This window comes from Drosophila simulans, chromosome 3R (genome assembly GCF_016746395.2).
Source record: "Drosophila simulans strain w501 chromosome 3R, Prin_Dsim_3.1, whole genome shotgun sequence".
Lineage (NCBI taxonomy): Eukaryota > Metazoa > Arthropoda > Insecta > Diptera > Drosophilidae > Drosophila > Drosophila simulans.
The window spans coordinates 11,565,722-11,593,379 of NC_052523.2; the positions used below are offsets into that span (position 1 = coordinate 11,565,722).

Sequence of the window (27,658 nt, forward strand, 5' to 3'; positions counted from 1 at the left end):
GATAAATTTCTCACATCCCTAGTTCGACCGAATTGCTGTGTGTGTGTCTGTGCGCGCGCCTGTATTGTCCGCCATCTTGTCAGCCCGACTGCATCGAAAAATTATAAATTTAATCGTTAAACGCGTTTTATGCCCACTTAACACACCAGAAAGTGCTGCAGTACACATTTGCCCACAAAAAGGATATCGTCTTGAGTACGCAGCGCTCATCAAAGGGGGTTAAAATTGCATTTGAAAGTGGAATTGTTGGTGCGAAGAAAAAATTGTGCAGCAAAAAATTCCCAGGTCTGTGCTGTATGTGTGTGTGAGAGGCAGGCCAGGGTTGCCGATCCTCCTATTTATATGTGCATAAAACAGATTTTTTAACAGTAAATCCCATTAACTTGTGATCAATTGAGTGCGGATCGCCGTAACTAATTATTTGGCGGGCTGTTATAATTTTTATTTCCCAAAAAACCGCTTTATTCTGAAACTCTACTAATTCCCAAAAACATGACAACCCTGTCCGTGGGAAGGGTACTCAAACAACAAAAACCAAGTACGTTGCGCGGCGCCACTTTGACGTTTGAATCGTCATCAGACGGTTGGGTAAATTTTCTCGCTCTCGTTGCTCTCGGTTTCGGCCCCACTGTATGCGTGTGTGTGTGAGACTTTGTGTGAGTGTGTGCGGTTCGTGACGCATTCTTGTTTTGCATCCAAATTCGCCAAAGCAAAGTAATCAAAGAAAAGCAGAAAAAAGCTGTTAAAGCCGAAAATGATTAAATGTTGAAAATCAAAGCACAGTTAAAAATCAAACGACCCTTCGTGTGTAACTCTAAGCGCAAGTGTATATGTGGGTGTGTGTGTGTTTTGTGGGGGGCTGTGTGGGGAAGGAAGCGAAAGAGCCGCTAAAGAGAACCAGAAAAAAGGGCGAGGGCGACTGCTGGCTGGAACAAAAAAGAAGAGAGAAGAAAAAACGGATGGGGGAAACAGAGAAATCATAAAAACGCCGGCAACAGCGATTCTCGAGTGCCCTTCCCGCCACTCCCCAACAGTTGCCACCCCACCCCTCGCAGCGGCGGCACACCCACAAACCACAAAGCGAACGACAAACAAAACTAAAACAAAAGCTAAAAGAAATTCAAGACGCGCTCCCCACTGAAAGTTCGTTTACACGGAATTGGTTATTTGTTTTGTTTAGTTTTGGGGATTTGTTTATTGGCGACATATGTGTGGTGATGAAACTCCCCCTCCGCTCTCTCTTAGTCATCGTGTGCATGTGTGTGTTTATATTGCCGAAATTCTTCACAATAGCTGAGTAAAGTCCGTGAGAAACCGAGATTATCGTTAACTTGGCTTTAACGGAACAGATGTGTGTGATTTTTTTCATAGCAACACAACAGCTGCCGCTCACTACCTACAACAACAAGAAGAGCAACATAATAAAACCTCGAATAACGAAAATTTCATACACTTTAATTAAAAAACTAAATAGCGATCGTAAGCCTTGGATATTTTATTTTGTTAATGCTTCTGTTTTAACTTAATTCGCCTTATGATTATGGTACGGTTATAAAATAATAGTTAGTGCACCAAGAAATCACAAAACAGCTAAGGCCAAAGGAAGTGATTAATACCGGAGATATACTCTAATGTTAAAATGGAAAAGTAAAGAAAATTACCACATTAAATGGATCTTTAATGCGAATGAATTGTGTGTCATTGTTTAAACCACTTAAGTGTCTTTTAAAAATTATACATGTTCATCTTTCCAATTAATGTGAATGCACAATAAATTTGGATTATGAATATTAAACGGGTTATTAAGGAAACCTTTCAAAAGCTTTAAATATTCTTAACAGCGTTATTAAATTTCCAAATGGAAATAAATATTGAATTTGAATAAATCAGTGAGTCATCTTATGAAACCCATTAGTATTTATTGTCTTTTAACCGCGAAAAGGCAAAGAAAAGTGCAAAGCGCAATCTTTGAATGTGAAACCCATAATTATCTCGTATGACTCACGATTTTGGAAGTTTGTTTGCAGACGAAACGAGCAAGATAAATGCTCCATAAGTTATGCCAACATTGTTGGCAGCACTCCCAAGGCTTCCCCGGGTTGCCTCCAGCCAGTGCCCACTGTACCACTGCTCTGGAGCCATGAGACCCACTCTGTGGGATGTGGACGGGCCTACGTGCGATGCAAAAGTGGCCAAGTGGAGCTGCAGATGGAGTTCGTTTGGCTTCGCTGGCTGGCTGAATAAAGTGAACCGCATGTCTGGCTCTTGGCTTTTACCCCGCACCCTGCACCCTGCCCCTCCATTCGAAAATCCATCTCCAGCTGCCTTTGCGGTGGTTTCCAGCCCCGCCCTTCTTGCTTTCCCCCCACCCGGTCGTCATTATATTACGTTTTTTGCACATTTCTTGCTTTGCACAATTTAGCCTTCAGTTTCCGGTTATGAAGGAAGCAGCAAACGGGTTCGGACCCAGTCTCTCCCTCTCTCTCTCTCTGTCCCTGCCCGTTTTCCTCACTTACAGGCGATGTAATGTGCATTTAAATGCAATTTCTGCTGCTGTGCGTCAATGTCGATGAGTCTGCAAATAGCATGAAAGCGCGCCGAAAATATGGGAATCATTTCTCTCACTCACTCTTATCGCCGCGGCAACGTAACGTGTTCCGCAAATCAGAAACACAAGTCAATCATCACTATTTTTAAACAATCACTATCTTATCATGTTCATATCAAAAACAAAGGAACCATTAAATGCAAATAGTTTGATGGCACAGATTTAATAAATATATCAGTTTATTGTTCTTGATAAATCGTATTAATATGACAGCAGTTACAGAATGTAGTTCATGTCTGGTTATAAACTGATTTTAAAATCAGCATTTTATCGCTGCTATTTTAACAGTTGTCGGAATCATTGTAAAACGCCAGACTAATTAGCTGTTGAAATATTGAGCAACATTTCTGAGATACAACTAAAATGTGGAGAAACAAGGGTGTTAGGGCCCCCGGCACTTACAAATGTTTTGCAAATGAATGCCTAGTGTTTTTCCTACCAGCATGTTGAAAACCATTCAACTGGTAGTCGTCGTACTCGTATATTTTCCAGTTCTGGTGTTTTCATGCCGCCGTAGCCCAGTGAGCGTAACGCCTGGAAACGCTTTGCTCTCGTAATTAACCTCTCGACCGACCGGCTTTCTGCCAGCCTATCGACTTACCTGGTCGCTTGCTACCTGGTCCAAGCCGAGCAACAATCCATCTGTATCTGTGTGTAGCAGCTATCCACAGCTCGTTTAACCAGCAGACCTTTGAGCATGGTTTCTTGGGCCATCACAGGCCGAAAACCTTCGTGTTCCACGGCGTGCGTTTTCCCCGGGGGTTTTCTTCGTTCTTCGCAAATTCTGCCGAAAGGTGCCTCAAAATTTTCCATTAATGTTAGAGTAGCAGCAGACTAATCGCCTTGAAAACACATGAACATGATCTATTATTCCATTGCTTGTGCGTTTCACATCGAGTATTCTATCAGTCGACTTAAAATTAAAGAATCTAAACTTGTCGATGACTCAGGGGTATTTTTAAAATATTCTTTGTTTTGAACATATCGTTCAACTTTAAAGCCTTTAAGCTTAGGAATGTTTCGTGGTGTCGGTTTCTTATACTTTTAAAACGCAGTGGCAATTTTCACCGACGCCTCTTTAATTAATTCGAACAGTGATAGCAATGGTAATAAGGCAGAGCTGTAATTTAATACACATTTTTCAATTTCTTTTTAAGCCACTCGAGCCATTTGTAATTGGATTTTTTATTTCATTGTTGGATATGAACAAATTGAAGTTGATGTGCTGCGCAGTTTTCATGAAAAACCATTAACACAAAAGCACTCGTTTGTATCACAGCCATTCCAAATATAGAAAATGGATAGACATTTGCTGGTAATCCATTAAAATTTTATTTGTTTATCTTAAATGTTTCACGCTTTAAAGTTGAAACTCCGATCGAAAAGTCAGTCAATTGTTTAGGTTAAGTATTCTTGGAATGGCTAAATTGGAATGGCATTCAAGTTGCAGAGGGCAATTACAATTTTGAAAGACATTTGATGTCATGGTTCTATTAGTCTGACGTCTATTATCTCGTTTCCCATCCACTCTACTTTTGTTATAAAGCTTTGTGACTAAGAATTAAGCATCTAAAGATCACTGATCTCGGATTTTTTATGCCATCCACCATCCAGCGGCTATTTGTAAGGCTTCTACCCGCTTGTCTTGTATTTTCTGTTCAGGTTCGATGGCTTGTCTCTGCAGCTTTGACTTCTTTTGTCTGGCCGTTCTTTGGCCTTTCTTGTTTTCTCGTTTCTTCTTCTGCTCGTTTCTCGCTTCTTATCATTCGAGCGTGTTACCAAGTTGGACCAAAAAAACGAGTTAACATTTAAGACCTAAAATGGCCAAAAAGCAGCGACTTGCTAGCAGATCGCTCCAAAGAACAACAAAAGCAAACAATAACAAATTCCCAGCATCGTCATTATTTGCAATTATCGACAGTTTGCTTTTCTGTGGTTTCCTCCATCTCTCCCTCTCTCTTTTGTTCGCACGCTAAAATCTTGGACTTCGCATTCGTCTGCGGTCTTGAGATCAAAAACCTTTGCTTGGCTGTTATTGAGGTACATTTATCGAGAGGAAAATACCGATATGATGAATGTCTTGTAGGCTATCTCATATAATAAATAAAACATTTATGAATAATACAAAATTACATACTTCTTAAGGTTTAAATGATCAGATGTTTCGTTCTCGCGTGATATTTTTAATATATATATACATATATTCGACATTGTTATATATCCTCTATAAAGATTTCGATATGCGACATCCACAACTGGAGTTGTTTGATTTATGATCGGGGTGTTTTCGCTAGGCCTTAGCCTTTAAGATATCTTTCAATGCCTCCCTGCCGTTCGCCGGATGAATAAGTAAAAATAAGAAACATAAACAAAGGTGTCACGTACACTTTTGCACTCACACGTACTGCAAAGGAGTCGGATAGAATGCGATAGTGGGTGCGGAAAAGGGGGATTCGGATTTGGATTGCGATCTATGTATGTGTGGTGGTGGTGGTGGTGGAGTCGGGCGAAGTAAAGTGAAGGGAACTGCTGGCAAATGCTTTCAAAGTCATTTCCTTCTACTCGGAAAACGTAAAGAAAGCATAAACAAACAAAGAAGCATTCCACTCGCAGCTACATACATACATACATATGTGTGTACTTATAAGTCGGATAACTTGTTCTTCCCAAGCACATATTGTAATCATAAAATAGTTGCCTTCTCGGTCGGAATGGAAATCAATATGTGCGAGACTAATCAAAAAGCTGTAAGGCGAATGAAAACAAAACAACAAGCACACTGAGCGGAAATGTGAAATATTTCCCCACCCTTTATTTTTTATTTATATGGTTTGTGATGGTATAGTGTTGTCTGTAATTGCACCGAATCATTCTCGTATTTCTCCATTTCCTCTCCGATTCACTGTAAAAAGTCCAGCAATTCGCCCCCGATTTGTGCTTATCTTGTTACTCTTCTTCGCTCATTTTTGTTTCTTTCACCGCCTCTGTTTTCTTTCTCTGCCCCAATAATTGCTGTTTCGCTAGGTTCAATAAGATTATAGTATTCGTATTTCTGCGCAGTTGTTTTTGTTTCGTCTGCCATACATATATTTGTGCACACAAACGTGCTCTTTGATTTGCTTAGCATGCAAATTTGCGATTTTTTCTTTGACGCGCTTGGTCAGCGAACAATTGTGGTGAAGAAACTAGTTTTGCATGCCTGTTTGTATTGGACAAAGACAAAATTCTTTGAATACCTAATTATGTAGGAAAATTATGAAGGAAGAATATGTGGTTATTTAAAAATAAAAAAGTTTCTTAACATTTATTCCGTTGGCATTCGTTAAATAAAACGAACAAGTGAAAAAACCTTGAACATTTTATCTTATTCTTTTGACCGCGACTGTTTTCAGGCGATTGTTTGTCTGGGTTTATTATTTTTAATTATTGCGATTTTGCTGCGCTATCAGCATTTGTATTTGTTATTAACGGCGGCGGTGCCAAGCGGCACCCGAAGCACCAAAGAAAATGTGGATTGGGGAGGGGGGGAGCGGAGAAAGGGGTGATGATAGGGGCGAGTAAAGAAAGAGACGAGGTGAAGCGAGGGGCAGAAGCGAAGCGGAAAGAAAGCAACGAACGATTCACTTGAACTGGTTTCGGCGAGCAGATTTATTTGTTTTGATTGTAGTTTGTTTTTATTATGGCATTCGTCTGCCTTGCATCGGTGCATGTGTATGTGTGTGCGTGTGACATTGTATATGTGTGAGTGATTGTGTGCGAAAGGAAGAGAGCGAATGTGTGTGCAAATGCGTTTTGGCAGAGAGCACGTGACAACGCCCATTTATGACGATGACGTCTTCCTTTGAACTTTAAACCCATTGATTTTGTAACGCTTTTCTTTTCGATTGCAGGTCAAGTAACGAGAGATAACAATAGAGCAACAAGAGCAGCAGCCAGAACAGCAGGAGCCGAAAGCACTGGAAACAAAAGCGGCAACGGCTTCACATTGGACATGTCATGTCAGCAAGCCTCCAGATTCCATTCAGCCACCGCCACAGCCACATTAGCCAAGAGCACAGCCACCAGGAGGATTGCCACAGCAGCAGCAGCCGCAACAGCAACAGCGATAGCCGCAGCAACAGCCGCAGCAGCAGCAGCAACGCTGACGCCCGTGGAGAGCATTGCCGGCAAGACGACGTCCGAGGACTCGGATCCCTATGCCTTCACCGAGACTGTGGCCGTCACACCACCCATTCTATTCAATGCACAGGTAAAGAAGCAGTCGGAAATTTCCTAAATCCCATGCATATCGTGATTACAAAAGATCAAGACATTGTTATAATTTTGTAGGAAAACTGTATACATATTCATGTAGGTCTCTTTGTAGATTTGTACTTAAATATCATCAGATTTTTTCTTCGTCAAAGACACTAGAATAACTAGAATTAATCTAGCTTAGGTTCCCGCTGTTTACCACCATTATTTTGAAACTTGTTATTTATGAGCCTTTCAAAACAATTTCAAGTGTATGCTAATCACATGGTAAACAAATTCTGGAATTTTGATTGCAAAAGAAATGGTGATAATTTCAGAACCTGAACTTCAATATGAACAGGTTCCAGCTTTAAATATGCTATTGTATTACGATGGCTTTATGTACACAACCGTATTCCATGAAATTCACTTACCCAACTGTTTTGCTTACATATTGCAGAAATCGAGAGCCCGCCTAACCGACAGCAATAGAGGCAGCAACAAGAGGCAGACGGCAGCAACAGCTGCGGCCAACAGAAAGGCGAACCTGGTGGCCCAACTGAGTGTCACAGAGGCAGCAAAGGCGCAGGCGTCTTTGGCAAGCAGCAACACAACCACAACGAATTTCCATCATGTCACGCAATCTCAGAGACAGTCGCCGGCGCTGCAGTTGCAATTGCCACTGCAATCCCAGTCACAGTCGCAGGCCTCGCCGAAGCGGGCCACCAACGTGTGCATAGTCCGCCCGCAGCAACAGCAGCTGGAGAAGATAGCCACCTCGGAGTCCTGCCAGTCGCCGGCAGCACCGCCACCGCTTTACGCCCACACTCCATCGCTGTGGCAGACGCCGCTGCTCATAGACAATGGGCAAAAGCAACAGCTCCTCCAGCAGCAGCATCAGCAACCGCAACATCAACAGCAACAGTCCGTTGCTATTGCGTTGGTCAGTCCGCCCACATCGCCCGCCTCATTACCTTCGCCCACTCTGCCGCCTGCCACCGCTGCAGTGACCGCCATGGTGGCACCGATTTCCGTATCGCCCAAGGGTGGATTACCTTTGCCGCCATCGAAGTTCCATCACACCACATTGGCGCAACATCTGCAGAAGGTGGAGTGCTTGAAGAAAAAGAAATCCTTGCCACTGGCCTGCCAAAACAACAATAATAACAGCAAGTTGCAGAATAACAACAATGTGGTGGAGTCGCTTAAGAAACCTATGGTGCAGGGAACGAACTACAATCAGACTCAGCCGCCACCGCTTATGGTTTTCAATACGGGAACAGTTGCAGTTCCCGCGCAGACTCCGCAGACTGCTGCTCCCCAGAAACATTCCACCGGCAACAGCGTAGATGACAGCGATCTCAACGAGATACCCGTCAATGTTATCTTCCGAAAGCCGCAAGAGGCGGGCGGAGCGGCGAAAACAGGTGGACCGGGAGGATTAAGTGCACCTGTTTCGGGAACGCCACAAACTCGTCCAGCTGAAGTGAAAATGGTGACTCCTCTCACGCCGCCCACTCCACCAGAGATGAGCGCACCGCCACTGCTAGCGCAAATGCAACCGCCGCAGATACCCACGTCTTGTGTTCCAGCTTTAGCTCCCAGCTTCAAAGTGTCGTCACCAGCAGTTCTCAGCCCGAAGGTGGTCTCACCAGCTCCTGCAAGCCCAAAGCTCTTGTGTCCGACAGCACCCGCTTCAACGAACTCACTGCAAATTGCGCCAAAAGCTGTTCCAGCCACTACAACCTCATCTGCACCCGCATTAGCCAAGAAATCAGAACAAATGTCTTCCAAAGTGGCCAATTTAAACGCCTCCAACCGTCAAGCACCCATAGCTTCAAAGGGCGTTAGAAATGGCATCACTAACAACAATAACAACAGAAACAGCAACCCCGTTGCTAAGAAACCGTCACCAACGTCGATGCCGCCTCCAAAGGAGCCGATTGCACCGATTGCAGCAAACGAGTTGACGGATTCCGAACATCGTCAGCGACGCCGCAAGCCCGCCTCCGCCTGCAAACGCAGCCTGGACACTCTGAGTGAGAACGAGTCCTTTTCAGTGGATTCGCCCTACTGCCTACAACAGCATTGGCTGCACTCCGGCTTTAATGATAAGTCCCACGACGCGCCACTATCGCAAAGTAACCGGCGTGAGGATCGAATTGCTGTTCGTAAAGGAGCCCTGAGGCGACAAGCGCTGCAGCTACTGTCTACGCGCTCCCTGCAGGAGCTTCCCATGCGAGCGGCCAAACAGCGGCTGCAGTGCGTCCAGAACATGCTGATCAAGTACCAGGATCACGCTGGCCAGCAGGAGAGAATGTAAGTATAATGTAGTGTTAATCATTACCCATTTTAAACTAATTGTACTGTTTTCCGTTCCAGTGGAATTGGCAACCGCTGTCTGGTGGCCAGCTGCAAACAGCCCACGCTTAGTATGGCAGCGCACTGCGAGCGCCACATCGTGAACAACAGCACCCAGCAGCTTTTCCAGCCTTGCGTCGCCTGGCGGATGGACGGAACCGCTTGCCAGGCTCCTGTCTTCGATGTGTTGCACACATTGGCGCTCTGCAAGGTGCACAGCCACCTGCGTTCTGGTATGGATGGAGCCCGTCCAGCATCGAAACAACCGCCCGTTAGTTTACCAGTCGCTGGAGTGGCGACTATGTGTGTGCCTGTGAAGCAGCAACGAAAGCGCAAGGCTAACACGAATGCCGTGGCTCGTCCTCAGAAACGTGGTAGGAAGCCGGCGAATGAACCGATTGCTAACCAGATCAGCAGCCAGATAAACAAACTGATACCTGCGGCAGGAATGCAGCGTAAAAGCAGCACCACATCGCTGGAGTCCATTGCCAGCAATTCGCAATCGTCGGCCACCTCACACTCACAGCCGCCTTACAAGCCCGGAAATGTGTTGGCCGCGGTACCTGCAGCACAGAACTTGCCCCAACGGTCCATTCCTCCAGCGCTGGCTCCGCTCAGCAGTGATTTTCAACCCAAGCATCAGCAGCAGGAACCGCTTTTGGTTCCCAAGTTGGAGGTGGATTCGTTGTTTAAATTTGATGCCGATCAACAGCAAAATCAGCAGCAGCAATCGAGCCTGGACCCCAGCCTACTTTCATTGGACATTGCCAATATCAAGGCCGAGGAGATTAGCCAAATTGTAGCACAATTGGCGGCGGCCGGTGGTGATTTACAAAATCCCAATAATAATAATAACAACAACATAGGCATCCATAATAACAATAGCGTGCACTTCAACAACAACAACAATAATCTGAACTACAGCAACAATAACAATAACAGTTTCCCCTCATTCAACACGGCCTTTGGCAACGCCATGGGCCAGCCAAGCAACACAATTACGCACAATGGCCAAGCTGTTCCGGCACCGCTGGCCAACACGGCCGATCTGCTTGGCCAGGACATTTTTGGTATTTGCGAGAACAGCTCGGCATACGCCAGTTCCGAGGATACCGGACTGGGCGGTCTCAGCGAGTCGGAGCTGATAGGCGCTAACGATGCTGGTAAGTTTCAAAACGGTGGGACATCTAGAAGGAAGCTAGACGAATGCCCTTAGATTTTTTTCGGAATTCTAACACGTTATTTCTCTCTTCCAGATGATATAGCATTGAATGGCGCCCACTTGCTGGAGGAGCACGATCTGGTAAATGTGTTCGACACGCTGTCAGACGATGCCTTCAACGAGCTGTTCCAATCCGGTGTGTATTTAACCACAATTTTACTTGTTCAGCTTTTCATTGTACTAATCCATGTGTGCCTTCGCTGCCAACGCCACCGCCATCGCCATCGCCCTCGCCTTGGACCTGTGCCGATGCAGTGCAACAAGCCGAGTGCGAGGCCATGGACCGGGCTTTGGACCGGGCCTTGCAGCAGACAATGGGCGGCTCGGCGGACAGCGCCTTTCTTAACGATTTCCTGGACGTCGGCGACGATCTGCTGGCCGATGCTGTGATGCACTCACCGAACACGTCCGGCATCGATGCTCCTCCCCTCTTTGGGGACAGCAGCAGCGGCGGTGGCAATAGCAGCAGCAACGGCGCCTCCGACATCCGGGGCTTGGTGCAGACCTAATTCCGGCATCAGGTCGGATTTATGGCCTACAGAATTTACAAATTCATTTAGAGAGACAGAGAGAGAGATTTTCAAGCTTAATTTCCCATTCACTTTTAGGCAGCTTTCGCTTAGAATTTCGGTATTTTCTTTTTGGCCACTTCTTACCTGCGATTCTGGTTTGGCACAATGTTTCTATATGCAGCTTCAATGTTATGTCATGTTATGCATTCACCAGCAGATATGCATGAATAAAATAGCATTCAAAAACCATATAGTTATGCGTTAATGTGAAAAACATAAAAAACACACACAAAAAGTAAAAAATTTGAAAAAATGTCCAAAAATATTAAATTCAACTTAAAAATCAACATTAAGAATGAAATGTATATGTATCCGTACGCAAAAACATAATATTGTAAATTCGCGGAAAGATGTAGCTTTACGTACATCTAAACGTAACTTAATTTGTTAGTGAACCAACAAAAGGATTGTAGAGAGCAGCTTTATTATACATATAAACGAGAAATTATAAAACAATACCAGAGCAAACAGATAAAATGAAACCGAAATTGTAGGAAATCTAGCAACAAATTTTGAATTCTGAATTAAAGGTACGAACGCGATACACTGGATAGTTCGTTAACATAAACAAGCCTAAAATTTGTTTAAAAATTTTGTGAACGCATTTACAACAACAACCACAACACCCTACACTCAAATGAGAATTGCAAGAACTACAAAAACAAAACAGGTGAAGCTGAAATTGTTTAGTTTGATTTTAGTTCTTGGTTTGCACCTAACACACATGCACACCCACACATAAACACCTACACACATACATACAACGTACAAGGGACTAGTTTGAAACCGCGAATCGTATTACTAAATATATATACAACTATATATACTTATATATATAAAATATAGCTATATATACATAATACCACTTAATATATCTGTACACATACGTTTAAGTGTAAGCTTTAATTTAAACCAACCCACAAACAAAGAAAAAAAACCCTATAACAAAAAAAATTAACAGAATGTAAAAGTGTATACTTGATTTATTTTTAAGCTCTTTTATTTAGCCATTGCTCGATGGCCAAAAACTTTGTTCGATTTTAATAAGGCCTAACAAATTTTAAAAGCAAAATTAGGCTGACCGACAATTTTTGAGTTTTAGCATGCGTTTGTCTATTCTAGATTATGTAAATTAACAAATATTAAATAGAACATAAATGAATTGTAATTTTCTTTAGTCTAGTGACAAGCAGCAACTTATAAATCGAGATATATTTATACAACAATACACAAAACAAGCAAGAAAACTGTTACGCTTTAAAATACGATATATACCACTCACTGGAGACCGATCCCCAAATCACAGCCCTCAAGAAAACAAAAAAAAAGAAAAAGTTCACACCCGAACCATTCCATCTCCATCCATTGTAAGTTTTCTCATTTCTCATCTGTCACGCGGAGTCTAAGCAAGTATTAAATGAATGAAAAACGTTTAATTACACTAGATAACTATGTATTTGTATATGTATCACGCATCGAATTTTCATTACGTTAATGCACCCATGGCACACTCGAAAACACTTGCATCTTTCATAGGAACTTTCGTTTGGGCGTAGCGAAACGATAGAGCAGAAGGAACTACTTTAAACATAATGGAACTCTGTAAAATATGATATATAATAACTTCCCCACACTCTCACTCTCTATCTCTAAAACCCTATATAGATTATATATATAAACGTATGAATTCGTTCTTGAGTTAGTTGATTACCGATTACCGGGCTCACTCGATTACCGATTGAGTTGGCCCGCACTTTACTCCTGATCTACTTCGCTGTGCAAGTGACGCGAACAAAATTAATGTCCTTTTGGTAGCGAAACTACAAAACCATGTATTTGATTATATGCTTTAAACCCTATTTTTATAACACTTTAATTTGTAAGAACTGTAGCGATGAACCTACAACCCCGCATCCCTCCAGTAGCCGCCTCTTTTTCACCATTTGAAGTTTTGTCTGTTTTCGGTATGAGGTACGATTTCATTTTGTAATTTACGTGCATTTTTGTGATCTAATTTGTGTAACTATTATAAACGAAAAAAAAAGAAATACAAAATACTTTAAGAAAACGAAACAAAAAAAAAAAAAATAAAACAAATCGAAGCAAATGAAAAAAAGAATTGATTGATTTTATGGCAACAGAATATTTTACCCTGAAAATATAATACAGTATTTTTAGTAAAAAAAACCAAAGCACCCGGCTTGTCATTGATCCATGGGAAATCGGTATGGGGAACTGATGGCTGGGTATCGGGAATGGGAATCTCGGCAGGCGGTGACCAGATTTTCATAGACTCGCATTCGTTTAACAACATAATTTTCTCCTAGGAAACAGTTAGTTTGCCTTGACACATACTCCGAGTAACTCCCGAAAACAAAATACAAAAAACATCAGCAGAACCGCCGATTAAGAAACCCGCTAATCCTTCCCAGGATTCTTTCAGTGCGTTTCGTCGAGTTGTGGTCGAGGATTCAAATTCAGAGGTTATATTGAAAATTATTATTTTCTATTTTCTTTTTCCTTGCTCGACCACCAACCCAATCGCATCTAATCGCAAGGAGCATTCAGTCCAGTGCAAAAGAGAGCAAAACTGACCAGATCTGGTTCGGATTATCCCCGTTTTGCCAAGGTGAGTAGGTGCCGTGTGCTCTTGGATGTCCGTATGCAGCGATTATTACATCATATCCTAGCAGGCGTGTCGTTTGCTGTCGGTTGTAATGCATACAAATGCCTATCTGAGCTGCCGTCTCCCCGATTAGTCACTTTTTTTGTACGTTTGTAAGCTGCCGCCAGTTTTCAGAGTGGCGCCACGGGGATACCGAAGCGTGGTAAGTGGGCGCCACATGCTCCTCCATCCACCACTAACCGCCCGCTCCTCACCTCCAGTTGTGATCTACGTATATTTTTATATCATCATTGCTGAACCACAAAGCTCTCGACTACTTTCTAACTGAGGAACTGAATCAAAGGTGAGTTCTGTATATTTGCGCTATAAAAAATGGAGTTCTGCCTATTATCCATCTAAATTGATATAAATAATGTTAGTTATCACCGACAATTATTACTTTATTTCCTTAATTTGTACGAATGCGTATGTCGTAGGACATAGCAGGACTAAAACTGTGTTTTAAGCTTCGATATATTTACATGATCCCTACAAGCTAAGCTTAGACTATCCTTAATCTTAGTGCAATAAATAAGGGGGGACTGTTTGGTGCTATAACTCCGTGGTCTCCAGTTTTCGGGCCAGGATCTGAGCATTGTTGGTCATTTTGTCGATTTGGTTGTATAGATTAAAGTGCCGGTTAAGATCATTGCTGTTGTTGAATAGTTTGGCTGTTCCCTTGAGGGTTTCGTGCATATCCTGTGTGGCCACTGCCAGAAAGTTGTCATCCAAAGAGTCATGGCCGCCAATACTATGGAGAAATACGTGTTATATATTTAAGTAAAGGAAGATTTAGTGATTTAGTGATCTATCGCACCTGCCACTTTCTTCTGATTTGAACCACTCGTTGTCGTAACCCTTCAGCCAAATAGGATTTGATCCTTGGACACTGTGCTTGTTGGTATTTGGCACTCGAGTGGCCGGCTCCTGAGCGTTTTGCAGGGACATCGAGGAGTGGCCACCTAATGGGATTCGTATTAAATATATTTATTTATCTTGTATCCTAATCTTTACTTACGGAATATATTGACTTTAGCGGCTCTCAGCTGCCTGCGGTATCCATTCCGCTGGGAGGCGCAAAGAGCTATAGTGACCACCAGTAGAGTGGCCAGAAAGAGGTTGGTGAAAACCAGCCACACGAATAAAGGACCTCGGCTGGGTCCCGCGGTCAGGAGCTGAGCCTCTGCCGCCTGCGTGTCCAGCACGTTGAGCTCCTTGAATAGCCCATTCAGGCTTTCGATGTGCGAATCAATCAGTTTGAGCACCTCGGATACCTCGTAAATAGAGTTATCCTCCCGCTCGACTAGATGCATGTACAGATCCGTCTTTGTCTTGTCCACCGAACCATCCTTGTTCTCATGAACCTTAATCTCATCAATGTTTACAATCGATTCTGTTATGTTGCTCAGGGTGCTAGAGTATGGAAATTACATTAGAAGATGTTATATTTTAAAATCAACTCAATACTTACTCTCTGAAGGAGTCCACTCGAGATCGCAGTTCGTCCGGCTGAAGTCTAAACACGAATCGCACCTTTTGGTCCTCTCTCAACAAGTAGATAAACACATGGGCCACATCCTTCATTCCTGAGGTGTCGTTGGCCAAAACGACGAAATCGAAATAGCCTTTCATTCCCTTTTGTGGGTCAAAGTTCAGCTGCACTTCTCCGGTTTCCTGATCGAGAAGGAAGGGAGCTTTGCGTACGTTCTCCAATCCCTCGGAAAGAGTCTGACGGATTTCACCCACTTGATAGTATCCAATCCTTCCATTTTCTCCTTCATCTGCGTCCGTAGCCTCCACTCGCATGAATTTTAAACCGAAATCAGCATTGGTCGTTATACCACCAGTAAAGATTTTAGAACGGAATCGCGGTGGATTATCGTTGATATCCAGCACTCGCACCTTCACTTTTATTACAGTGCTATCCAGTTCTGGATGGGCTGTTGCCAATCCTCCAGTTGGATCCTCCTGACTACTGTCATAGGTCTCATACGATGACATCTCGGCATCTTCTGGTCCGTATTCATTACTCTCTGTCGATCTCAATTGTCGAGAGTGTTTGAAACGATCGTATCCGAACTGTTGGTTATGCACAATGCCTCCCAATCTATTGTTAATCTCGATTCCCATACGACGACGTTTGTCGCCACCAGATATAGAATCATTTCTACAGTTCTCAGTGGCACGAACATAGAGCGTAAAGTTGGCAACCACCTCACGATCCAGTTCGCGGTCAAGAGTCAATATATGGGTTTCGGGATCGAGGCGAAAGTATCCCGCCTCGTTTCCATTCACTATAAAGTAGCACACCTGGCTAGGCGTATCATTTGGATCGTCCAGTTCCAACTGATCCTTGTCTATGGTGTCCGGTAGCTTTATTCTTTCGGACCCTGGATCCGAGTGCTCCGTAAAGTTTACGGATATTTCGTTAACCATAAACTGAGGCTCATAGTCGTTGACATTCCGAACATAAATCGTTAGATCCAAGTCTGAACTCAGCGAGGTCGGCAATCCCTGATCATAGGCTTCTATACGTATCTGTAATGGAAATTATATCATATAGTATATACTTTTTAGTGGTTATACTTTATAATTAGGATTTAGGAGTAGGTTTGGCTTTTACCTCGTGAATCTTCTGCTTTTCGCGGTTAAGTTGTTCCTTCAAAAATAGCTCCCCTGTGCTGCCGTCTACTTCAAACATCTTGTAGCTGCCCAATGGATCAGGTTTAAGTCTGTATCTCACCAAAGCGTTCTGCCCCATATCCCCATCACTGGCATAAGCCTGTAGTATCAGGGTTCCAACCGTCGCATTCTCCGGAATACGAACTGTGGTGTTATGAAGTGGTCGCACAAAAACCGGAGCGTGATCATTGAAATCCGATACGCAAATATCCAAGGTGTTGTGCACAATATTGGCTGGAAGGCCCATATCTCGCGTAGTTATAGTAAGGCTATAGTTCCCATACCTATTGCGCAAACTCTTGCTGGCGAAGATTTGGGCATTCCAAGCGTCTATCTGGCGCAGCTCAAACATACCTTTAAGTACAGATACATTTAGTGATTGAAATACTTATTCTCCTTTAAATCCTTACCATCTTTGTTGCCCCGAGTGATGGCAAAGTCGAGTCTACCATTTGGCGTAGTTGGGTCATCTGCATCCTTGCCCACTATGCTTGCCACTCGTTCATGCAACTCGTGATACTCAGTGATTAAAACACAACTGATGGGCAAGTCAACCTCTGGAGGATTATCGTTCTCATCGAGTATGGAAATGCTGAAAGAGTTAAATGAAATAAATTTGTCAAATGCTAAAGTTTTTATAACTTACAAAACCTGCTTGAAGGCATTCCGACTTTCTCCGGCCAGGAATCCGAATTGATAGTTATCCCAGGCCTCGATAACCAGGTTGTAGGAATCCTTAGACTCCCTGTCCAAACGATCCGCCACCGTTAGCACCCCAGTGTCTGCATCTATGGTGAACTTTCCCTGCGAACTGATGCGATCCATCAGGAAGGTGATCTTGCCAAAGTCTCCCGAATCCGCATCTCCAGCTTGTAGAGTGGCTACTCTGGTGCCTGGAGCTGCATTTTCACTAATCGTATAGTTCTTGCTCCCACCCACAAAGTAGGGATTGTTATCATTCTCATCCAGCACTGTTATATACACATCCACCAGTGAGGATCTGGCTGGAATTCCAGAGTCCGTAGCCCTCACACTAAAATTGAGCCACTGATGCTGCTCATGGTCAATCTTGCTGGCCACCACAATCTCCCCTGTTTGCGGATCCAGATGCATTAGTGATCGGTACGTGGGGTTACCCTCCAGAGCATAGGTTATGGTGCGATTCTTGTCCACATCTGAGGCCAGCACATTCACAATCATGGCCCCGTTGATGCTGTTCTCCGTGATCGATTGACGGTAAAAGGGGAGTCGAAACTTTGGGTTATTATCATTCTCATCCAGCACTTGAATGCTCAGGAAACCCTCCGCGATTTGTCTGCCCTTGGCCGCAGCCAGATCCTCCACAGTGATGGCCAGCTTAATATGCTCGACCCTTTCGCGATCCAGCAGCTTAACCACCTTGAGGGTTCCCTCGATGGAGTCCACCTCGAAGGCGCCCAAGAAGTCGTATTCGCTACTCTTCACCAGCGCTCCCTCTTCAGTTCGACCCTCGCAGTGTTCTGGGTTCAGCTTGTAGCGCAGGATGGCCTTTTGGTCCAGGTCAGTTGCCTGGATGCGATACACCAATGTGCCCACAGGCGTGTTCTCTAAGATCTGCAATGCTGGCATTTCCTTAAGCACAGGCGGCTTATTATTCACATCCTGAATGCTAATGTTCACCGTACATGTTGTCATCAACTGGGAATTGCCCAATCCACCATCCAAAGCAATCTGTGCAAAACAACAACGAATGGGTTTTTATATTATACAAAAGGAATCTCTTTTGAACTTACCACTGACAGAGTATAGAGCGATCTCTTGCTGTCTGTGAGATCCGGATCTAGATTGGCTCCCTGTGCCACCGATATAACTCCTGTCTCCGAGTTGATGATAAACTTATCACTGGCACCAGTCTGTATGCGATACACCACCACATTGTTGGGTGCTGATCCATCTCGATCTATGGCCGTTACCTGCAGCACCGAGCTCCCACCTGGCAGATCCTCCGGAACCGTTTTCGCATAGAAGCTTCGCTGGAATATCGGCGCATTGTCGTTTACATCCTGCACGTAAATAAGAACAGGAACCACAGTGGAGAGCATTGGAATGCCCGAGTCTCGAGCTCGCACCAGCAGATCGATCTCTCGAATGCTAAAGGATCCACCTGTCTGAGGATCACTTCTGCGACTGCTGCGATCCACCAGTTCCTCGAAATCAAAACTGTGCACCGGACGCAGAAGGCCACTCTGGGGATCTATAGTGAAGTTGGAGCGGTACAGGCCCTCGACAATCTCGTAGGTCACCTGGCTGTTCTCCGTGCCATTAAGATCCGCATCTCTGGCCTCCAATTGTAGAGGGGTTTCGAACTCGGCCTGGTTCTCCAGCAACTTGGTCTCGTATTGCCGCTGGGGAAATGTGGGTGCGTTGTCGTTCACATCCAGGATGTCCACGATTATCTGTGCCGTATTCCTGTTGCCCTGACCAGCGTTGTCGATGGCTTCCACGGTGAGATAGTGCCGTGAAATGATTTCACGATCGAAGGCTGTTCCACCTGCCTGTTTAATGGTTATCACTCCCGTAATGGGGTTGAGATTGAGTCTTTAAAAGGAAGGGAATATTAGACCTCTATTTTTTATTTTTATTTTATACAACTTACAAATGAGCTATTCCTCCTCTGAGGTTGATGTAGCGAATACCCATAGTTCCATAATCCCCAGAATCCACATCCACCGCTTGGACGTGGGTGATGATTGTATCCTGCTCGCTGTTTTCCAAAACGCTCGCATTATAGATGGTTTGACTAAACTCTGGGAAGTTGTCGTTTTGGTCTCGTATAAAAATCTGAACATGAGCGGAACTGTAAGAAAAGATATATATATTTTAGACACTCTGTATGCATTTTCCAAACTATAAGCTTACCTCCATCGACTGGGCTCGTCGACCTCCCTGGCGAATATCGTAAAATTGACCTCGGTGAATTGTTCGAAATCGAGGGACTTTGAGTTCTTCACCCGCAGCATAAAGTTAGCCTCATTAACAGCCAACTCGGGCACGATCTCGAACAGATCGTTGGGCGGATCCAGAAACAAGCGGAAGGTGCCATTGTTGCCCTCATCGTGGTCGAAGACCACGTTTTGCACCTCCTCGTCGATGAAATTAAGCGGGGTATTGGTTTGGGCATTCTCGTTGACCTCACAACGATAAACTGTTTCACCAAATGTGGGTATTTCGTCATTTACATCGCTCACAATGACCGTAACTTCGGTGCGTACGGTTGTGGGTGCCATTTGGGTATTAGACTTGGACAGCTCGGTGGCCGAAATACGCAGGATGTGGGCTCCATTCACCTGATCACTCTGCTCCTCGCGATCCAGTTTGGTTAGCGTGTGAACTATGCCTGTGTGCGGATTAATGTCGAACAGATCGTTTGCCTCCAGGGAATAGGCTATGGGATTATTGATCCCACGATCTCCATCTATTGCTCGAACTCGCAGAACTTTTGTGCCCACTGGAGCATCCTCGGCAATTCGGGCCACTGCCTGTACTTCTACGAACTCCGGAGGCTGATCCTCCAGATCCTTTACCTTCACCAGAATGGCAGCAGTTCCCGTATTAATCGGTCCCTGATTGGCACGATCAATGGCCAGGACTCTCAACTGATACAGACTCTTTCTCTCATAGTCCAGCTCCTTTTGCAACCTCAATATGCCCTTGCCTTGGTGCGTAGCTATGGAGAACACATCGTTGTCGCCATCCAGTTCTTGCAGATAGTAAACCACCTGGCCGTAGGCCCCTTCATCCGCATCCGTGGCCTCCAGAGTGGTGACCACTCCCGGTGCACTGCCCTCCGGTATTTCAATGGCATTTTGGTAGGGCAGAAATGTGGGAACATTATCGTTTATGTCCTCCACCAGGAGCAAAAAACTCTGGGTCACATAGTTGTGATCGCTGTAGTGACTGTCAGTCAGCGTTAGCACTATGGCATACTCGTCCTGCAGCTCCCGATCCAGTTCCTTGGCCAAAAAGACCTTGGCCTCGTTGCCACCCGTGTTCTCAATCCGAATGATCTCGCTATCATGCGAGTTGCGCTTGCCAAAGGTCAGCGGATCGTTGTCCGGATCGTAACCCTTTAGCGTGTATATCAGGGTTCCTAAAGAGGAAAAAATGTATTTACTATCTGAAGTCTCTTTTTGCAGATTATTTATAGGAAATAAATGTAAAGCCATTCGGCAAAAGATGATTATACATCACAGAAATGGATAAGCAAACCATTTTTAAACACGACACATTGCCATCTTTGATATCTGGTCGAATTTAAATTCCGATTTTATTTTGTATTTTGCACAACTTCAAGATTACTATCTAAAGTATCTTTAGCTTAAAATTTTTGAGACATGACACACTACCATTCTTTTTATAGTTTAAAAGTATACTATCTGTTATTTCGCAGATTTCAAGTGTAATTAAATTTTTTAAATATATTAACTGGACCTTGACTTACCCACTTTCGTTTCAGGACTCTCCTTCAGACGCAGTACAATCTCCGACTGGCCGTCGATAGCGAAACGCGGCGGTCGATTTGCGGCAACCAAGCTGATTAGTGTGGTGAGTATTATGACTTGGATGGATATGGAGGAGCTTATAAATCTAGAGAAACTTCGCCGCCTTCGTCCTTTTAAGCGCACCTTCTTGTAGTCCATGCTGTCGATGCCATTACCATTCGACGGCAGCTGTGATTCGTTGTGCATTGTGTGTGGCGTTTTGGGGGACGACACCTTTGGGGTTACTGGTTATAATGATAGTAGTCACTACCACATGACAGGTAGAATCGAGCGGCGGCGACACCTAGAAAATAGACGGAGTGTTACGACAGAAGCCGAGTGTGGAGTGTTAACCCATTTTCCCCACATGTCGCACGTTTTATGGGCCGTGATCTATGACCCGCCGCCGCCGGCAGTTTCGCTCGAGAAGCGATTCTTCCAGTGGAAGAATCCACTGGAGAAGTTCTTTGCCCAAAAAAAGAAAAGAAACAAGAAGTGAATTGGGTCGTGCATTAAGAAATCCGAATGGAACTGGACTCGCAGTCTGCGTGTCTACAGGTGTTCTATATGCTGTCCGTCTGTTCTGCGTGAGAATTGGCCAGTGGATTCGCCAGCGAATCTTTGCGAAAGTTTTATGCTCAAATTAATTAAGCGTCAGCTCTTTATTGGCTTTATACTTCAGTTGAGTTTACTTAAATGCTGGCTCAGCGCCAGCCTGGAATTCCGCTAAAGAAATTTTATGGCTGCCTTTGGGTTTTGATTGTTATTTTGTACGTGGTTTAACGACCGGAACGTTTTCTAAACTGCCCGGCAATTATTACCACTTTGGCTTATTCATGTGCCAGATTTGTCTCATTGCAAATTTCAAACAAATTGCGCTAAGTTCTCGCTCAAATGGAGTGAAAATTGAAAGTTGTCTTTGCAAGATGAAGCTATCACGAGCTTAATGAAAACCGCATTTGCGAATATTTTTAATGATGTTGCTACACTTTTGGAAAAACCTTCCCCTCCCCCTCCCTCTTTGCACAGCGGGGGGTGCGTGTGAAAAATGCATTTGTAGAGCGATGACTGCATCTGTCAAATGCAGATGCATATATGCATTATTAATGCCATTGTTCGCGGGTTCAACTCGGTTAGGCTCATTTGCAATCGGAGCTGCGGATCCGCAAGATTTGCCAACTGTGGTTCATTGATTTCGCAATTGCCGCACGGCAATTTCTTAATGGGCTGCCATCGTAAATGCCGCCGTGGACTGTAATTGATTTATGTGATTATCTGGGATGGTTAATTATTATTTACTAGCCAGGCAGCCACTGCAGGTTGCATCAACCTCTTTATCGCCGGGAAAAATCACGGCAAGCAGCAAGGTCGTTAGAGAGTCGCCTCCTTAACTGATCACGGTTAAGTGATTCAAAAGTAATCACAATCTGCGCCTGATTTCGCTTTCAACACGCGCCGCATGCAACATTTTCAATGGTGCGACTGCCACTACCACAACTTGTATCTGTATCTGCCGCATCTTCTGCTTTTGGGCGGCTAATTCTCTACATCGCCGTCCGCGGATAATTATCCATGCATCCGTGGCCAGCATGTTTGTGTAACGTCGGCAATTGGGTTGTTTGGTCAGTTGGACGATGCAGGGATTTTGGATGCTCTGCTGCCCAGGCAATTTCATGCTGCACTGCCTCAGTCGAATCGGGGTTATCATAGCTGTCGATTATTTACCCATCGCAATGAAGAGAACACGGTACATAAAAATGTATGCTTTTGTTCTGCGTACATATATTGGTTATGTTTGTTTTACAACCGTTTTTGAAACGCATTAAGTAACACCCATACGCCCTGTAGACCCATATGTATTTTCTAATTAGTTGAATTTATATAAATCAAATCAAATCAAAATATGGTTAAGAAATACAGGAAATGCGGGGGGAGGAAGTTCCGCCACACTTTTCATTAGCCTAATATCTGGGCTATCACTTCCCTTCAAATAGCCCATTCAAAATCGCATTTAGTTTAATTAACTCCATTAGTGGCAGACACACTCCCACTTTCTTGCTGCCAATTTTCCACACAGCTAAAACCCACTGAATTAAGGCAAATTAATAAGTTACGCCGCCTCGGCAAGATCGGCAAAATCAGTCAGGGCTCTGCTCTACCATTTCCCCTACGGATTTACGTAAGTGGAAAGTGGCTGAGGAGTCGCCGAAAGTCAAGCAAAACACTTGGCCCAGCCACCATGACGACGGCGCCTTTCCGCAGTTCAGATATGTAGCTCTGCGACCTGACAGATACACATGTGATGTATCTCAATCCGAAACCGAGCGAATTTCGGTGCTAATGACTCCGCTGGCAGCAGGGTTCACGCTTGGACAAGTTCTGACCCCGTCCGAGTGGGCCAAAAAGTGAAATCCTTCGCGAAAATGTGTCCAACGCGCGGTATCCAACGTCGGTTGGCGTCGCTAATCTTGCGGCTTTTGGGCTAACCGCAAACAAACCTGGCGGCAGCTCCAAGGTAATCGCCACCGAAATGGAAATCCCAATAAACAATTTTGATTTGTCTGCCACAGCGACGAGTTCCCCGATCTCTTTCTCCGCCCCCCTTTTTCCAGCCCCGGTAATCGCCGGTTCATGACTTTCCAAGCCAGCCAGGGGCTTACTTAATTATATTAAATATGTTAAGCCCGCCTGAGAGCAACAATCACATATGTACACTCGAAAAAATATGTGCTATGCTATGAAAAAATGTTTGGGGTCAATATAACATAAGTTCAGCTAATACCAAAACTAATCTCAGCGATTTTCATCTAAGAAACCTTATATAGATTAGGGAACTATCCAAAAATTCTAGAAATGCATGGTTAATGAGATGCCGTTTGATATCATACTACAACCCTTCTAAACTATATCAATATTTTTTTCAAGTGCAGCCATGGAGATCGAGATTGGCGGGAATCGTGTTGTGACCAATGTTGCCTCCAGTTTCCGGCCCGCGAGCAAACAATCGGTCCCCTGGCGTTCAGGCGTTCCGAGTACTCCAATTTGAACACTTCCTCCCCCGTATTAGGGCCCTTTTGTCATGCCCATCGATTCCGATACATGTGCGGCACTCCGACAGTCAAGTTCAACGCCAGCAGCCAACGATTGTTTGCTGGTGGCTGGCTGGCAAACAAAAGGAGCTCGAGCTGGGTTTGGGTGGGGGCAGGAGAGTAGGGGAGCTGGGGAGCTGACTCCGTTGCGGTGGCATGGTTTTTGACTCATAGCCCGGGTTCAAGCGACGCCCGCATCCGTCTCACTATTCGAGCCAAGCTCCGAGACTTGGCTTAGATGTTGTACTATTGTACTATGCATTCATAGCTGGTGTCGTGAGCAATTTGTCCGTTACACTCCGGCTCCTTTTCTGGCTTAAGTTTTTGCACTTTTCTATTTGCATCTGCTTTGCAAGTATTTCTACATTTCGGGGGTAATTATACAATTTATTGGACTGGCTGGTTTTGGAAGAGCAGCCAAGTCCTTGACACGAGCTATGGCCTTACTGGAGGTATTACAAGAAGAGCAGAAGTCGGCCAACCCTTCGAGGTTGAACTTCAGGCTTCCATGCACTCGAGGAGAGCTTGAGAGTTATGGCAAACATTTAACAATATTTTAATATTAGCTCATAAATATTTCTAAATTCATAATTATTTAATTCCATTTAATGCTATAGATAGTTCAGGATTCCCTTCTTAAACATAACTAAAGGAGCAGATCTTTAAAAAGGGCTTATATCTTGGTACAATAAAGGGTATATAAACTCTGGTACCATCTTTGAGCTCTTTCTTTCAGTGAAGTATTTTGTTTGTTCACCCCCAACAACTGCTTGCAAGGAAACCTCCTAACTTTCCCCCTTTAACGAAGAATAGTCGCATGCCAGGACAGGAATGCAGACCGGTTTCGCTTACTTACCCCCGTATAAAATAGATATTCCTATAGTCCGAGTATCCTTTGGCGGTCTTCTCGTTGGGGTCCTTTCCCTATAATTATCTGAAGCCAACCAACAGTGTCACACTCGAGTGTCTTTCAGCAACTACCAGAGAACTGACAAATTTCGTGGCTGACACATTTTCGAAAAGGCTTCGACGTCACTGGTAATTAGGCATAAGTCAAAGAACCCCGCAGAACACACATATGGAGTACACGATGAAACCGCATAAAATAAACGTGTCGCACGCTTCGAAATTGGGCAATGCACGAACCGGAACTCGACTTTAAAGAGTGGTGTTAGTGGTAAGGGGCCTCGAAACCTGGATGGTGGTCAGATCACTTGATGACACTTAAAGCCGACAACGCGACAACGGAACGTGCCGTAGAACACGCAGAGTTTCGAGTTCTTGGCCAAGCGAATAAATTACGACGGAGGCTATTTTGCACTTTCGAAACCCGAAAACCGAAAACCGTTGAGTGTTTATTTCGCGGAAACCCAATTTTGAACGAAGTGTTTACCGCAACAGCCGCTCGACGACTGACGTTGAGTTTGGAAAACAAGCTAACGAGACTTTGCAGCTAGCTCTACTGGAATCGAGTTATCGCCGGAATGGCATGGCAACCCTGTTGCGGGAGAGACTGATATAGCCGGGTCGCAACTAAAGAGAGAGTAGCGCACCAGAGGCACGCGAGTAATTAGCCAACCGTAAATTCCACCGGCAAGTGGGCGGTGGGTGAGCTCTGTTTGTTTACAATTTGCGAGCTCGTTACTGGATCGCAAGTGCCAGCTCACTGGAAGACTGGAATGGCTTCGGAATGATGGTCAGCGGAAACCGGAAGTGCGTGCGCTTATGCAATTTTGAAGGTTACGCGGGTTTCAAACAACTGAGCTTTCCAACGCATAAACCAATTTTAGTTTGCAAACCATTTCAGTTAATAACCTCTGCAACCTGGATCTTTTTTGAATCGTTTTTCTATTAACCTAATAGTTTCAGTACTGTCATTCTAAATTGTCATTAATTTTTAGTTTTCATATTGACAGATACGTAACGTAACTATTTTTTCTAGAATAAAATATGTCCGTGAGTCGAGTGACTATGATGCGAAAGGGCCACTCCGGGGAGGTAGCACGCAAGCCCAACACTGTGGTGGTGTCGGTTCCACCGCTGGTGAAGAAGTCCAGCAAGAGCCGCTCGTTCCACTTCCGCTATCTGGAGCTGTGCCGGGCCAAGAACCTGACGCCGGTGCCGGAAATCCGCAGCAAGACGAATGCGACCACCACCTTTCTGGAGCTGTGCGGCGATAAGCTGGCGGTCAGCGATTGGCAGCTCCTAACCGAGGCGCTCCACTATGACCTCGTGCTCCAGCAGCTGGTGGTGCGCCTGCGACGCACATATCCACAAAGTAGGTGATCTTTCGTAGTCTGCCACTCTGTATGGAAAGTGAATTATACCATTTCGTTTATTCATTTTTTCGACAGCCAACATTGATCCCATTGACACAGAGAAACGAGCCCGTCTTTTTCGCCAGCGGCCAGTGATATATACTCGCTTTATATTCAACAGTTTGGTCCAGGCGATTGCCAACTGTGTTTCGAGCAACAAAAATCTAAGTGTGTTGAAGCTGGAGGGATTGCCGTTGCAGGATGGCTACATCGAGACCATTGCCAAGGTGCGTTGATAAGTTTTGCGGTCGGGATCACGTTTCCAAGTAACACATATATCCATTCACAGGCACTGGCGGACAACGAATGCCTTGAAACAGTGAGTTTTCGTAAATCCAACATTGGCGATAAGGGCTGCGAGGTGGTGTGCAACACCGCCAAATACCTGAATCGCATCGAAGTGTTCGACCTCTCTGAATGCGGACTTACTTCCAAGGGAGCCGAGCACGTGGCCGACATGCTCAAGGTAATCCCTTAATCCCTTCAAATCTTTCCTTATTTCTAGAAATATATCCTAGCGATTTCAGTAGTATATGAAGAAATTCCATTGCGATATGTATAATGCATATTTTTACCCTCATTAATGGTTAGCTCAGCCCATACTTACATTACACGTATGTTTAGTTGTAAACTCCCCTAGTTAACCATAAAGTTTTCTTGTAACTCAGATGCAAAAGATCACCCGATTCACGGAGGGATGGGAGAAGTCCCTCCGCTACCGCAGCGTGGATGTGAACACGATTGGCGGACTGCGCACGGTTTTGTTGGCTGACAACCCGGAGATTGGCGACATGGGCATCCGGTGGATCACCGAGGTGTTGAAGGAGGATGCTTGGATAAAAAGTACGTAGAGTCCGAGTAGTGCGATCCATACAGTTCAAATACCCCACAGAAATCGACATGGAGGGCTGCGGCCTGACGGACATCGGGGCAAATCTAATACTCGATTGCCTGGAGCTGAACACGGCCATTACGGAGTTCAGTGTGCGAAACAACGAAGGAATCAGTAAGTTCCTACAGCGGAGTATTCATGATCGTCTGGGCTGCTTACCAGAGGAGAAACAGGAGCCAGAGTATGACCTCAGTTGCGTCAACGGGCTGCAGAGCCTGCCCAAGAACAAGAAGGTCACCGTCTCCCAACTGCTGGCCCACACCAAAGCATTGGAGGAGCAGCTCTCCTTCGAGCGAACGTTGCGCAAGAAGGCCGAGAAGCTGAATGAGAAGCTTAGCCACCAGCTCATGAGACCCGACACATCCAATCACATGGTTCAAGAGAAGGTCATGGAGGGAGGATCACAAGCGAACATGTCGAGGGAATATGTGGCGCGGAATGATGTTATGCCGGAAGTCATCAAAAAGTGTGTTAGCTCAATTCTCAAATCAAAGCC

General features: G+C 44.7%; 3 protein-coding genes across 8 annotated transcripts in view; 2 read left to right on the forward strand and 1 right to left on the reverse strand.

The window, feature by feature from the left end:
* On the forward strand, window positions 1-20,927 carry LOC6728072. Of its 6 annotated transcripts, none has more exons than XM_039295243.2 (9): window positions 1-285; window positions 6,499-6,857; window positions 7,302-9,160; window positions 9,224-10,365; window positions 10,459-10,560; window positions 10,680-13,625; window positions 13,690-13,824; window positions 13,883-13,965; window positions 20,839-20,927. In XM_039295243.2, the coding sequence occupies exons 2-6, from the start codon at window positions 6,600-6,602 to the stop codon at window positions 10,931-10,933; spliced, it is 3,615 nt and encodes a 1,204-aa protein (XP_039151177.1). In that variant the 5' UTR covers window positions 1-285; window positions 6,499-6,599; the 3' UTR covers window positions 10,934-13,625; window positions 13,690-13,824; window positions 13,883-13,965; window positions 20,839-20,927. The 6 variants fall into 6 exon arrangements, with proteins under 6 accessions (XP_039151177.1, XP_039151178.1, XP_016034690.1 ...); XM_039295244.2 differs by having other exon boundaries at window positions 1-195; XM_016176725.3 differs by lacking the exon at window positions 1-285 and adding an exon at window positions 457-588.
* The window catches only part of LOC6728074 (protein Cep78 homolog), a 15,261-nt gene continuing 1,517 nt past the window's right edge, over window positions 13,915-27,658 (forward strand). The window contains exons 1-7 of the mRNA XM_016176726.3: window positions 13,915-13,965; window positions 20,839-20,927; window positions 25,895-26,230; window positions 26,307-26,497; window positions 26,560-26,736; window positions 26,939-27,113; window positions 27,163-27,628. Of these exons, the coding sequence (XP_016034691.1) occupies window positions 25,903-26,230; window positions 26,307-26,497; window positions 26,560-26,736; window positions 26,939-27,113; window positions 27,163-27,628 (1,337 nt within the window). The 5' untranslated portion in view covers window positions 13,915-13,965; window positions 20,839-20,927; window positions 25,895-25,902. The remainder of the gene's footprint in view (window positions 13,966-20,838; window positions 20,928-25,894; window positions 26,231-26,306; window positions 26,498-26,559; window positions 26,737-26,938; window positions 27,114-27,162; window positions 27,629-27,658) is intronic.
* LOC6728073 (cadherin-23) lies at window positions 14,038-25,459 on the reverse strand. Its single transcript, XM_039295241.2, has 12 exons — window positions 24,809-25,459; window positions 20,824-21,167; window positions 19,242-20,472; window positions 18,979-19,179; window positions 18,116-18,920; window positions 16,990-18,053; window positions 16,754-16,935; window positions 16,285-16,697; window positions 15,133-16,199; window positions 14,680-15,074; window positions 14,479-14,623; window positions 14,038-14,412 (listed from the first exon to the last, which is right to left on the reverse strand). Exons 2-12 carry the CDS (start codon window positions 21,068-21,070, stop codon window positions 14,214-14,216), a joined length of 5,949 nt encoding a protein of 1,982 aa, XP_039151175.1. The 5' UTR covers window positions 21,071-21,167; window positions 24,809-25,459; the 3' UTR covers window positions 14,038-14,213.

What these genes read in the sequence shown, in the direction of transcription:
- LOC6728072 (XM_039295243.2), top strand. Translation starts at nt 6,600, where the DNA reads ATGTCATGTCAGCAAGCCTCCAGATTCCATTCAGCCACCGCCACAGCC. An exon ending in CCATTCTATTCAATGCACAG is followed by an intron (nt 6,858 to 7,301) that starts GTAAAGAAGCAG and finishes TACATATTGCAG; the next exon opens with AAATCGAGAGCCCGCCTAAC. An exon ending in GATAGGCGCTAACGATGCTG is followed by an intron (nt 10,366 to 10,458) that starts GTAAGTTTCAAA and finishes TCTCTCTTCCAG; the next exon opens with ATGATATAGCATTGAATGGC.
- LOC6728073 (XM_039295241.2), bottom strand. Translation starts at nt 21,070, where the DNA reads ATGCACAACGAATCACAGCTGCCGTCGAATGGTAATGGCATCGACAGC. An exon ending in AATGCCTTCAAGCAGGTTTT is followed by an intron (nt 16,936 to 16,989) that starts GTAAGTTATAAA and finishes TAACTCTTTCAG; the next exon opens with CATTTCCATACTCGATGAGA. An exon ending in CACTCGGGGCAACAAAGATG is followed by an intron (nt 16,698 to 16,753) that starts GTAAGGATTTAA and finishes CTGTACTTAAAG; the next exon opens with GTATGTTTGAGCTGCGCCAG.